Raw genomic sequence first — 13,681 nt, 5'->3', positions numbered from 1 at the left:
CTAATTTCCAAACTTCATGTACCTGTAGAGGTCATTGAAACCACCCTGGTGCCATTAAAATACATATGCAGAGAAAGTCTACGTCACAGTAGAATTACAAGTACAAATATTTAAAATAGAGGCAACACGGTGGGGCAGTGGTTAGCACTGCTGTCTCATGGCGCTGAGGTCCCAGGTTTGATCCCGGCTCTGGGTCACTGTCCGTGTAGAGTTTGCACATTATCACCTTGTTTACATGGGTTTCGCCCCCACAACCCAAAGATGTGCAAGGTGGGTGAATTGGCCACGCTAACTTGCCCCTTAATTGGAAAAAATTAATTGGCTACTCTGAATTTTTTTTAAAAATATTTAAATAATTCAGCACTTTAGGACAGCATGGTGGCACAGCGGTTAGCACTTCTGCCTCACAGCGCTGAGGTCCCAGGTTTGATCACGGCTGTGGGTCATTGTCCGTGTGGAGTTTGCACATTCTCCCCGTGTTTGCATGGGTTTCGTCCCCACAACCCAAAAGATGTGCAGGGTAGGTGGCACGCCAAATTGCCCCAGAATTGGGAAAAAAAGAATTGGGTACTCTAAATTTTTTTTCAAAACTAATTAGGAAATTTGTTATTTATCTACTATTGTGAATTTCAGAGATTGAATTGATTTTGTGTTTAAAATAATGCGGAGTTGCTTGCTTATCAATCCCCATTCTATATTGGCTGAATGTGAACCCAGGTGTAATGCATAATTTAGTTGTGTGATGTCCTGTCTCATTCCTGGTCAAGTATGAGTTCTTGACAGAATGCATGTGTTGGCAGTCTCCCATCCCATTCTGCATTGTTGGAACACGAGTTTTTGTATGGTGCTCCGGCCTCGCTTTTCCCCAACTCGCTTTGCTGAAGTCAAATGTAAATTTGATATCGTGTGTCTTGCAGACAAGTCTGAAGATGATGCAGACCGTGAGGCGCAGTTGTTGGAACGAAGATTGACACTAACTGAGGAAAGAAATGCTGTAATGGTTCCATCAGCGGGGAGTGGAATCCCAGGATCCCCAGCAAAATGGTTTGTCCACAAAATGATCCAAGGAAAATAAAATCCATGCGCAGTATTTTACCCCCTGCAGATGGTAGGGGTGGGGTGTGGCAGCTGGCAAAATTGTGGGGAACCACATCAAATCAGCTACCCAGCACTGCCCTGCTGTTGGGGTATTTTACTGATGACGGGACTGGAAGTGGGCAGGCGACTTGTCCCAAGGTCGTGGGCAGCTGACTTGCATATGTAAAGGTCCAATCGGGGCTATTTGACAGTGCATTCAACAGTAGAGGGACCTAGCGATTTCCTATTGAATCTACTCCATGTTGTTGGGAAACCCATGGTGGGGGGGTGCAGTCGGCGGGACTGCAGCTGGCGTGAACAACAAGAAGATCTCTTCCCCCAACTTCAAAATTCCAGGCATTTTCTTTCTTTGTGCAGAAGCAAATGGATCATTTCTCTCCCTCCCTTTCCTCCACCGAAGGTCTCATTTCAGTCCCATTAAAGTATCCTATGGTCTTAGCAGGAATTTGTTTTCGTTGAATGGGCCAATGCACTCAAATGTGAGCTTCAACCTGAAGAAGTTAACAATTGTGAGGCACTTGCAATTAGTTCGAACAAGCAATTCATTGTTAATGGCCAGTGTGTGTGTTGGCTTATGTTAATGCAGGCTAAATATCCAAGATAAACATTCAATTGTGTGCAAGAAACAGTTTACTGATAATTGCACGTTGATTTCGATTCCCAAAAATTCTGATTATCCAAACATTAAAATGAGAAGTTTTGCTTTTAAGGCTGTTTACAATTATCCGGTCATTCAAATAGCATGATTTCAAATTGACATGGCCAGTCACAACATTAAGTAATCATTTTTATTATTTCATGGGCAGCACGGTAGCATTGTGGATAGCACAATTGCTTCACAGCTCCAGGGTCCCAGGTTCGATTCCGGCTCGGGTCACTGTCTGTGTGGAGTCCGCACATCCTCCCCGTGTGTGCGTGGGTTTCCTCCGGGTGCTCCGGTTTCCTCCCACAGTCCAAAGATGTGCAGGTTAGGTGGATTGGCCATGCTAAATTGCCCTTCGTGTCCAAAATTGCCCTTAGTGTTGGGTGGGGTTACTGGGTTATGGGGATAGGGTGGAGGTGTTGTCCTTGGGTGGGGTGCTCTTCCCAAGAGCTGGTACAGACTCGATGGGCCGAATGGCCTCCTCCTGCACTGTAAATTCTATGATCTAATTCTATGATCTATGAGACTCCAAGACTTTAAAAAATAAATTTAGAGCACCCTATTATTTTTTTCCAATTAAGGGGCAATTTAGCGTGGCCAATCCACCTAGCCTGCACATCTTTGGGTTGTGGGGGCGAAACCCATGCAAACACAGGGAGAATGTGCAAACTCCACACGGACAGTGACCCAGAGCTGGGATCGAATCTGGGACCTCAGCAACGTGAGGCAGTAGGGCTAACCACTGCGCCACCGTGTTGCCTCAGACTTTTTTTTAACCATTGTTTTGCGAATCATGCTGCACAATTTCATCAATTTGGAATTTGAGCCTCTAGTTTTTAAAAATATTCATTTATGGGATGTGGGCATCACAGATTAGGCCAGCATTCATTGCCCATGCCTAGTTGCCCTTCAGAAGGTGGTGGTGGTGAGTTGCCTTCCCGAACCGCTGCAGTCCTTGAGGTGTCGGTACACCCACAGTGCTGTAAAAGAAGGAGTTCCAGGATGTTGCTCCAGCGACAGTGAAGGAGCGGTGATATATTTCCAAGTCAGGGTGGTTTCGTTTATAGTTTACTAGTTTAGAGTAACCGAGCCAGATTTTAATTTTTATTGCTCCTCTGAGTTCTGCAGCTTTAGCTAGTGGTTTGGACTCTAATTCTGTAATTTCACCCACTTTCCCTGAAGATTGTAAATTACTTATCCCCTTTTATATTGATGTATTTTTGGCATTTCTTGCAGGAGTCCAGCGGCTGGAATGGAAACACATGTTCCTGTTGTTTTCCTTGACCTAAATGGTAAGTTTTGCATGGTTCCTTCTCTAATGCACCAGATGAAAGGGGGGAAATTATTTTTTAGAATATAGAATGCCCAATTCTTTTTTTTCCCCAATTAAGGGGCAATTTAGCGTGGTCAATTCACCTACCCAGCACATCTTTGGGTTGTGGGGGTGTGACCCACAAGACACAGGGAGAATGTGCAAACTCCACGCGGACAATGACCCGGGTTCCTCGGTGCCGTGAGGCAATCCGTGTGATTTTACTCCCTATCAATGAGTACGTTCTGAAAAACTAGGGGAAGAATATAGGTGTGAATTTTAAAAAGGCTAAACTGCCAACAGAGATATCCTTTTGTTTAGTTTAATGTTGCTGCAATTTTTCCTATTTTTTGCTTACCCACCATTAGCTGATGACTTCAGCTCTCGAGAAGATCTGGATGGACCAGAACCTGGTGCACTCGATGCCAGCCTTGTTGATGAAGATGATGACGACATTTTTGAACTTCAGGTTGCAAAACATCACGACCCAGAGGTGACATATTCCTCCGATTTGAATTTATACAGCACTCCTCAAATCAAATAAACTTCTCAATGTGAAACAAAGAGAACATTAGAATTTGCAGATTTACAATGCAAAAGGAGGCCATTTGGCCCATCGAGTCTGCACTGGCTCTCAAACCCACGCCTCCACCCATAACCCAGTAACCCCACCTATCCTTTTGGACACCTGAGGGGCAATTGATCATGGCCAATCCAGCTAACCTGCACATCTTTTGGACTGTGGGAGGAAACCGGAGCACCCGGAGAAAACCCATGCAGACACGGGGAGAAAGTGCAAACTCCATACCCGAGGCAGGAATTGAACCCGGGACCCTGGATCTATGAGGCAGCAGTGCTAACCACTGTGCCGCCGTGCTGCCCTAGAAAGCAAGCAGTAAAGGAAAGGAAATTTAAGAGAGAAAAGGGGTTTAAAGATGTCTGTAGTCAGAAAGGAGCAGGAATTGCACCTGGTCGTGCGTTGGGTGAAATTTAACTTTTGTTTTGCAAGGTAGGAGGAGAATAGAGGAAAGAAATTAAGTCATTTAATAAACTTTATTGTCACAAGTAGGCTTACATTAAAACTGCAATGAAGTTACTGTGAGAATCCTCTCGTCGCCACATTCCGGCGCCTGTTCAGGTACACAGAGGGAGAATTCAGAATGTCCAATTCACTTAACATGCACGTCTTTCGGGACTTGTGGGAGGAAACCGGAGCACCCGGAGGAAACCCATGCAGACACGGGGAGAACATGTGGATTCCGCACAGACCGTGACCCAAGCCAGGAATCGAACCCGGGACCCTGCCGCTGTGAAGCAACTGTGCTAACCACTGTGCCACCACACCGCCAATTTAACATTTGTGGAAGGAGTTTTACGGCAAAGTATTTCTCCGTTAGTGTATAATGAACCCAAAACTGAACCAGGCCCAACATAAAACTGCCGCAAAATTAATCCATTCAAAGGAGTTAAGATTCTTGATTCAAACTGCAAGAGCAAACTAAATGAAACTGAATGGAGTGGGGGCGGAGTTTTAAGTAGTGGTGGCATTGTGGTAATGCCATGGCAGCTGGGGGAATTTAAATTCAATTAATTAATAAATATCTGGAACTGAATCTCCGTAATGGTGCCATGAAACTGTCAGTGATTGTTATAAAAACACATTTGATTCAGCAGTGTTCTACAGGGAAGGAAATCTGCCATCATTGCCAGATCTGGCCCATTCGTGACTGGCCCATGTCCAGACTTTTAACTGTGCCTTAAAATGGCCTAGCAAGCCACTTGGTTGTACCAAGCACAGTATAAGTTGTATCAAAATCATGGGATCCTAACAGCAGTGTGAGAATACTTGCACCAGATGGACTCAGTGGTTGGAGAAGGTGACACATGCCCCACCTTCTCAAGGACAAGTGATCTTGCCTGCGACGTCCAGATCACTAAAAGAGGCTTGGCCGCAATGTGTGATTGAGCAATAGTATGTTCTGCTGAGTACCACAGTCCATCATTCCCTGATATCTGCTAATGCTTCATGATGTCCACGGTTTCATATTTGGACTTTAGTATGTAGTAATTTTGCTTCATGATTAACTAGTAATTTATCCATGGTAAATTTTGCACATTGATTTTTTTTTAAAAATTGTTTTCATTAGGTGAAAGCAGAGGCTTCCTGGGACTCCAATGTCCATAACTGTTCATCCTTGAGCAAAGGGACTCCAGCCGATGAGCGTGTTTTCCTTATAGTGAAAACTGTGGTTCAACTCAGCCACCCTCCTGAGATGCAGCTGGTATTACGCAAGCGCGTCTGCGTGAATGTCTACAGTCGACAGGTACAATCTGAAGAAAGTCATCTGTTCGTGCTGATAAAATTGGAGCATTTCCTTCGTTCTACTTGAGCTCCTTGATTCAATAGAGGAAACGGGAATTTATTCAAAATGCCGAGCAGGTTCATTGGAATTGAAGATTTAAGATGTAAAGCCTGCTAGGTCTGTTTACAAACACAGAGCAATCCCAGTCTGGTGTCCATATAATTTTAAACAAAAAAACTTAAGGTTCGAGTTGGCTTAATAGCTTCTGATTTAAGGATAGGTGAAGTCAATTAGTTTGCCCCTGATTGCTATCTCGTGGCCTTGCTGGAAAGCATACTGCCATGATTAGTCGTTGAGGATACATTTAGTCTCTAATCTGATTGCCATTGAAATGGAATAGTTTACCAGCACTCACTGGAGGAATTCCTAAGACTGGTGATTTAGTATGCCGATGCTGGCTGGAAAAGCAGCAGAAAGCTTTGATCAATGTGCTTTGCTGAAAGGCTGTTAGTTTTATATTGTAAAACCCCATCATACTCCCCTTGTGCGGCTTCCAGGGTCCTTAAACCAACCCAAGCTATCTCCTTGAGCTTTGTCAGCTGGGTTGTGTTTGGACTGGAAGATGGTTGAACACCTAATCGGGAGGCAAACAGCAACTCTAACCCTGTGGCTATCTTAGCTTGGTTTATAGACTCTCAGGTATAATTCCTGTGTGCGTTGGATACATGGAAAAAGAATGACTTAGGATGCTGATGTAAATTGCACTGCTTTGGGAAAGTTTAAAGTTGGATTGAAAGTCAGAGAATGCCATGGAGTGCCAGAAGCTCATTATTGGGTTGGCTTGCAGCTCGTGCCTGATCTGGGTGGGGTGAGATTAAACTTATTAACAAACGTGTATCCTTTTAATCTTAAATCAAAATTTGATTTCAGGGTTTTGCGCAAAGCTTCTTGAGACGTATGTCCAACAAGAGTACACTTAATGCATGTGGAGTGACCTTTGAGATCGTCTCCAATATTCCAGAGGTATGTAAGTGATAAAATGCCACAGATTGATGTTGTTCTGTGACTTTTTTTTAAAGAAGTGTATCATCTTACGAGTCCTTTTTGTGGTTATTGAATAATAGGATCTTCAGACTATGAAATGATAATCCGTGTCTGTGTTTGTTGTAAATAATGAAAGGAATGCTCAGGGAAGGCTGTTTAGCAAAAATGTATAATGCTGTCTGCAAGCCTTCTAGGTAAAACATTATCTGCATGTAATGTTGTAATGTAGACACTAATCAAAGATTATTTTAGAGCATTGTGGAAGTCATGCTGGGGAAATCATAAGGGTTTTGATGAGGCAGAAAGTGATGAACTGTTTCCATTGGCAGGAGGGTGGGTAACCATCAGAAACTGATTCAACATAATTAGCAAAAGAGCCAAGGGGGCATAAGTCATTACTTTTACAAAGCAAGTCATGATCTGGAATGCAGAATACATGTCGTGGAAGCAGATCCAGAATTAACATTTTTTTAAATAAACTTAAGAGTACCCAATTCAATTTTTCCAATTAAGGGGCAATTTAGCGAGGCTTTGGATTGTGAGGGTGCAACCCACGCAAACATGGGGAGAATGTGCAAACTCCACACGGACAGTGACCCAGATCGAACCTCGCCACCGTGAGGCAGCAATGCTAACCACTGCGCCACCGTGCTGCCTTTTCCAGAATTGACATTGAAAGGGAATTGGATTTATTGTTAAAATTGGGGGGAAAAATGCTGGGCTCTGAGAAAAGAGCCGAGGAGGACTTTCAGAGAGATGGCATGGATATGACGGGCCGAATAGTGTCATCCTGTGCTGTTAAAACTATGTAACTCCGCATCTGCATTCCCTCTTTATTCTGTCATTCATTTGCTTTGAACATAGTGCAGGAAAACTAGTAACCACTAAATGCGAGGTATGTAATTAAAATGCAAGTAGTTTTAACTTTCTGTCTCACCTATTTATGATTACTCGGATTAGCCTTGCACATGGAATTTTCATTGTTGCTAGGCTCATTAACCATATTTTTGATTGATATGTCATAATTGACTTTGTATCTAGCTCAATTTGCACTAATAAAAGTGTGTTGTGTCATTGTGCTGTTGTCGGCAGAGCATTTACATTTTATTCTTTCATTCTTGGATGTGAACTTCAATGGTAGGGCCAGCATTTATTGCCCATCCCTTAGTGCACCATTGAGCAGGTGGCAGGGAGTCACCTGCAACTGAGTGCCTTGCCAGGCCATTTCAGAGGGCATTTAAGAATCAGCCACATTACACTGGGTCTGGAGTCACATGTAGACCAGACCAAGTTAGGATGGCAGATTTCTATTGCTAAAGAACATTAGTGAACTAGGAAGGTTTTTTTTTTTTTTTTTTTTTTACAACTATTCTGTAGTTTCATGATCATTGTTAATGAGACCAGCAGTTTTGTTCCAGATTTATTAAATAATTGAACTTAAAATCTCCCAACTTGACATGTCAGTGACTAAAGGGTCAGAATTTCAAGGGGTCAGCAAGAGAGTTAGGAATGAAATGCAAAACTTCTTTACTCCGAGTTGTTGGGATTTGGAATGCACTGCCTGGGAGAGTGGTAGAGGTGGATTCCATTGACGGTTTCCAAAGAGAGCTAGATATGCATTTGAAAGAGATTAGTTTAGAAGGCTACAGAGATGAGGCTGGAGAATGGGACGGGCTGGGTAGCTCTTTTGTGAGCTGCTGCAGACATGATGGGCTGAATGGCCTCCTGTGCTGTAAAGAACAAAACAAAACTTCCGTGGTGGGAATTGAACCTGTGTCACCTAAGCATCAGTCCAGGCCTCTAGATTACTCATACAATAACATTACCACTATGTTACTAACCCCCTGTACCTTCTAGTGCTCAGTGTAACAGCTCTAGAACTAGCAGGAATGTGAAAGTACTCCATTTCCTTTAGTATTGAAGTTACAATTGCAACCCGGTTTGAGAATGAAGTGTTATTGCAAAGAGAGTTGGTAATTGAAGTTGGGGGGAATGTGCATTCTTTGGGGGTCATGAAACTACACCAGAGTTTAATTTACTTGTAGGGAGAAGCTACCCTAATTGAAAAGTGCTCCACACGTTTTGGTAATGCTTTAGAGATCTGTCACTCGCCAATAGTGAATTCTGCTGCATATCACTATCCAATGGAGGCAGGTACTGTTTCAGCAGTTGCATTGTTTTAAATTAGTGATGGGAATCGATCAGCATTTTCACCAGTAGAATCTATAACTTCACAGCATACACAAAACCCACCAAAGCTTTCGGTTCTTATCTAATTTCCTTTGGAACTTTCTATTGAATTTACTTCCATTACCCAGATCATAAGTTGCAGTGTTTTAAAAAAGAAATCTCCTCATTTCGCTCCTGGCTTTTTTTTGCCATTATCTTAAATCCATGCCCTCTGGCTAATGATCCTCCTGCTAGCACAATTTGTATCTATTTGCTCCCCATCAAGTCCTTCATATCATTGGACACCTCTATTTAATTCCCCCATAACCTTTTAAGGAGAACAATCCCAACTTCATCAGGCTCTCCGTGTAACTGAAGTACATCAGCCCTGGTACCATTCCTGAAAATGTCCTCTTCAAACCTCAGTTTTTCCTCAAGTATAGTGCTTCCTTGAGCTGATCTAGCCAGTGATTTTGTAAAGATTTTGAATAACTTCCTTGCTCTTGTATTCCGCGCCTCTATTTAATTCCTGTTTTTGAAGCTGAAGTGTTTGTGTTTCGACCTTTCCTCTTAACTAATTTCTTTGACGTTAGGGTTCAGCTAAACTGAGTCTTCATGCTAAATGATCAGTATTGATGATGCAGCCTGATCAGATATGGTTTCTCAGCTGATAGCTTCATACTTTGCTGATAGTTTATATGATCGATAAATCTGTTGCAGCAAAAACTAAAGTGAATGGTTTTAAATGTATTTTCTTCATGGTTTTCCTTCGGGCAGCAAGGTGGGTTGTGTGAATGACCTTGGCTTCTCCTTTCTGTTTCCCAGGACGCGCAAGCGTCCGAGGACCGTGAAACTCTGGCACGCATGGCAGCAGAGCTGGAAAATGCGGAGTCTGCCGAGAAAGAAGCATACATAGAGAAATATCTCCGTAGTGTACTGGCGGTGGAGAATATCCTCACTCTGGATCGTCTGCGTCAGGTGAGTTTTCCTGAAAGGAGATTTTTGCCCTCTCTTTAATTTCTGATTTTAAATCTTGCAGACAGGCTATTTAGTACTTGAAATTGAAAATCGCTTATTGTCACAAGTAGGCTTCAAATGAAGTTACTGTGAAAAGCCCCTAGTCGCCACATTCCGGCGCCTGTTCGGGGAGGCTGGTACGGGAATTGAACCGTGCTGCTGGCCTGCCTTGGTCTGCTTTCAAAGCCAGCGATTTAGCCCAGTAAGCTAAACCAGCCCCTGGGTTTACTTGGGTTTATACACAGGCAACGAAGGTCAAAGTTTAGAAAAACGGTTATGAATTGTGAGCCAGCTTTAGTTGGCAGTGTTATTTTGGTTTGAATTATGCATCTGGCTGTGGGTCAAAAATCAGCTGGTCCAGAGAAGCTGCTGATTATTTTAACTGCACTGGAAATTCGATTATCCATCATGTTGACTCCAGGCATATAATTGATTGTGGGTAATTGATAGTATGATGCTGCACATCCCACCCTCTTCAACCCTTTCAAGCAATACTCGTCTGTCCAGTAAATTAGCTGGGATGGTGCTTCGTTCCTTGTCAATACACTCCCCTGTGACTGGAATAGTCAGACCTGAGGGAGTTGATCCAAAGTGAAGTTTTGAGTTATTGGATCAGCTGTGTATTATCAACTAACCTTTCTAGCCAACCACTAATAAAAATGTAACATTTCTTCGTGATTAGTTCAGTCAGGATGCAACGGTAGAGGGTGTGGGAAGTAGATGTGTGACCGTCTTTGACCAGGGCAAAACTGTAATATGAGCCACCCGTCACTAGAGAGGTGCACTTTTGAGGTATGATATTTGTTGCTTAAATTGCACTAGTGCACACCTGCCCCCCGTGTCTGCTTGGGTCTCACCCCCACAACCCAATAATAATAATAATCTTTTAGTGTCACACATTAACACTGCAATGAAGTTACTGTGAAAATCCCCTAGTCGACACACTCCGGCATCTGTTCGAGTACACTGAGGGAGAATTCAGAATGGCCAATTCACCTAACAAGCATGTCTTTTGGAAACCCACGCAGACACGGAGAGAACATGCAGACTCCGCACAGACAGTGACCCAAGTTGGAGAATTGGGTACTCCAAATTTATATCAAAAAAATAAAATAAATTGCACTTGTGCAAAAATTCTATTGGCCTTGACATCAGTGGCAACAACCTATTAATAAAAATTAAACCTAGAATATATATATTTTTTCTGCAAGTCGTTTTTGTGTCATTTTCATTCCGCTAAACTTTTAGCACCCCTTGCCATAATTTTGCTGAGTAAAATGTTATTTTTAAACTGAGTCGTCATCCACCTCTGTAAGTTAGTGTGTGTAACATCCAAGTGCACTGTGCTTCTGTTTATCTCAAGACACTGGCTTCGTTTTTGCGATTGTACTGTCTGAACCTTCCACATGTTTATTAGTGTCTGTCAGCTTTCTGCTTTTGAATATTCACTTGTCTTTTACTGATACTCTAAAGATGAGGGGCTGGGTTCTTCAGCCCTGCCCGAAGCAAGATCACCACGGGCGGGATGTGGACCATGGAAAAGTCCATTGACCTCGTGCGGGAATCTCTGGTGTCGGGCTGGAGCGGCCGGAGAATCCCTCCGGAGATATTCTTATCCTGGCATAACATGACACAGTTGCAGAAGGAGAAAGGACAGCCTAGAACTGAAGCTGTTGTGAATGCAGCGCAAAGACCTAGAGTTTACTGTGACTAAACCACTCTGAAGGCATTGGATTAGAGTGAGAGAAGAGAAGACTGGCGAAGCTCATGGTAGAGAAAACCTCCAAGTGCGGGAAGTGCATTTCCTGTTTAGCGGGTGAAAATTTACTTTCGACTTTCTGAATTTAAATTCAATTCACCAAAAGAAGACTGGCCCATGATATTTGTTTGTCTAGCAAGTGACAATGAATGACTTTAACAAATAAACAAAGCCTGTTTAAGCTTCTATTTGAATATCAAAAAGTCAACTCGCAGCAGAAAATTGGGGAGAGGGAATTTACCTGTTTATACTTCGGTTTGCCATTTCAGACTCCCAACAAATTGCAGTTATGTAGAACCTTTAACAAACAACATTCAAGGGAGAGAAACCAGACATGAAGAGTCATGGCCAAAGAATGCTTTTAAAGATCAGGAGCTGCACTTGATTTTATTGCTAATATACAGAGTAGAACAAAGTTCTTCATAAGTGGGTGCGGTATTTTTCGTGGTGTGAACAGGCACACAGGCTTGGAATCCTTTCTCGACGTAATATTGTATTTGGAGTATTGCGTACAATTCTGGTCGCCGCATTATAGGAAGGATGTGGAAGCATTGGAAAGGGTGCAGAGGAGATTTACCAGAATGTTGCCTGGTATAGAGGGAAGATCTTATGAGGAAAGGCTGAGGGACTGGAGGCTGTTTTCGTTAGAGAGAAGGTTAAGAGGTGACTTAATTGAGGCATAAAAGATGATCAGAGGATTGGATAGGGTGGACAGTGAGCGCCTTTTTCCTCGGATGGTGATGTCTAGCATGAGGGGACATAGCTTTAAATTGAGGGGAGATAGATATAAGACAGATGTCAGAGGTAGGTTCTTTACTCAGAGAGTAGTAAGGGCGTGGAATGCCCTGCCTGCAACAGTAGTGGACTCGCCAACACTAAGGGCATTCAAATGGTCATTGGATAGACACATGGACGATAAAGGAATAGTGTAGATGGGCTTTAGAGTGGTTTCACAGGTCGGCGCAACATCGAGAGCCGAAGGGCCTGTACTGCGCTGTAATGTTCTATGTTCTATAAAGTTGTTTGTCCATAGAGTAAGTCCCAAGATGTCTGAAAGATTTGAACAGAGCAATGGATTTGGAGGAAGTAACGTTTTGGAATAGGATGAAGAGCTAGAAGAGGTTGCATTTTGGGGTGACTGTCTTGAAGAATTTGTAGACCAGGATAAGGATTCTGAATTAAGTGCATTGGAAGGCAGAGAGCCAATTAAGGTTAGCAAAGATGGGGAGGCAAGGGTATTAAGGAACACAGAAGCAAGATGGGGAAATGGAGTTTAGATACAAATCAGTCATGATATAATTGAACAGTGGAATTGGTTCCAGGATGTTAATGTGACCTACCTTTGTGCTGACCAGCATTCTGTAGCTAGAAAATATATTTGGATGAGAACAGTGTTTGGTTCAACATAATGCTGTCACACCTCTTCACCCCTCCAGCAAATTCTCAACCTGTCCACAAGCGCAGGTAATTAGGGGCTGACATAAGCAGCATGATGAGAAGCTGATCAATATTTGCGGAATTGTGTTCCAGCAGGGCGCTGCTAACGGGAGTGAAATTGGCAAGGAAAGTGCAACAATTGAAAGGCTGGCTGCTTGCTTGCTCGCTCAAGTGATGAACCCTTCCATTTGCATTGTGGAACTGCAGATTTCTCTTTCTGTTGTGTTGCCTGGTCTTGTCCTTGTCCTGATGCCATGTTGTGTTGTTTCTTTTATGCTGTGTTTGTGAACAGGAAGTTGCAGTAAAAGAACAATTAAATGCAAAGCGTAAACTGACCAGAAGGTGCATCAGCTCTCCAAACGTCAACCGGGTATGACTCCAGAAGTTATTTTTCCTCTGCCTGTCTTTGTGGCTAGGATCGCAATGTGCTTTGTACCATGTTGCCAGCAGCATCAAGTTTCATTCTATCATTTTGAAACTGCTCGCATAGCACCAAAATTGAGGAACGTGATGGATTTTTGTACTGTCCCAATATTCATTTCACTTGGAACCTTTGATGTTAGGAGGGGGAAACGTCCGACTGTCAGTGTAGCTTTGATGGAAATGACTACTTCACTAAAAGGTAGGATTGCACAGCAATGTTTAGATATGACTAAAAGGCCCTGGTTGAAAGATTTTGATCAGTTTGGAAGGGATAAACTCTTGCATTGGCCAGTACGTTAGTAACTACAGGACTTAAATTACTGATTTAAATTTATTCTTTCATGGGACATGCACATCCCTGACAAAGCCAGCATTTGTTGCCCATCACTAATTGCCCTTGGGAAGGTGGTGGAGATCTGCGTTTTTGAACAGTTGTGTAGGTACATCCACAGTGCTGTTAGGAAGGGGATTCTGGG

At 43.0% G+C, this 13,681-nt stretch overlaps 1 protein-coding gene across 4 annotated transcripts in view; it reads left to right on the top strand.

Annotated features, from left to right (window-relative positions):
* LOC140427730 (kinesin-like protein KIF13B) overlaps positions 1-13,681 on the top strand; it is a 256,873-nt gene that overhangs the window by 226,750 nt on the left and 16,442 nt on the right. For 3 of the 4 annotated variants that reach the window (XM_072513344.1, XM_072513335.1, XM_072513363.1), the window contains exons 28-34: positions 918-1,044; positions 2,978-3,033; positions 3,422-3,546; positions 5,201-5,377; positions 6,287-6,379; positions 9,395-9,547; positions 13,075-13,152. In XM_072513344.1, the coding sequence (XP_072369445.1) occupies positions 918-1,044; positions 2,978-3,033; positions 3,422-3,546; positions 5,201-5,377; positions 6,287-6,379; positions 9,395-9,547; positions 13,075-13,152 (809 nt within the window). The remainder of the gene's footprint in view (positions 1-917; positions 1,045-2,977; positions 3,034-3,421; positions 3,547-5,200; positions 5,378-6,286; positions 6,380-9,394; positions 9,548-13,074; positions 13,153-13,681) is intronic. The other variant, XM_072513352.1, reaches the window with a different exon arrangement.

The sequence above is a fragment of the Scyliorhinus torazame genome, chromosome 1, assembly GCF_047496885.1.
Source record: "Scyliorhinus torazame isolate Kashiwa2021f chromosome 1, sScyTor2.1, whole genome shotgun sequence".
Taxonomy (NCBI): domain Eukaryota; kingdom Metazoa; phylum Chordata; class Chondrichthyes; order Carcharhiniformes; family Scyliorhinidae; genus Scyliorhinus; species Scyliorhinus torazame.
The sequence above is the reverse complement of the archived record's forward strand: the minus strand, read 5'-3'. Positions and strand labels throughout refer to the sequence as shown.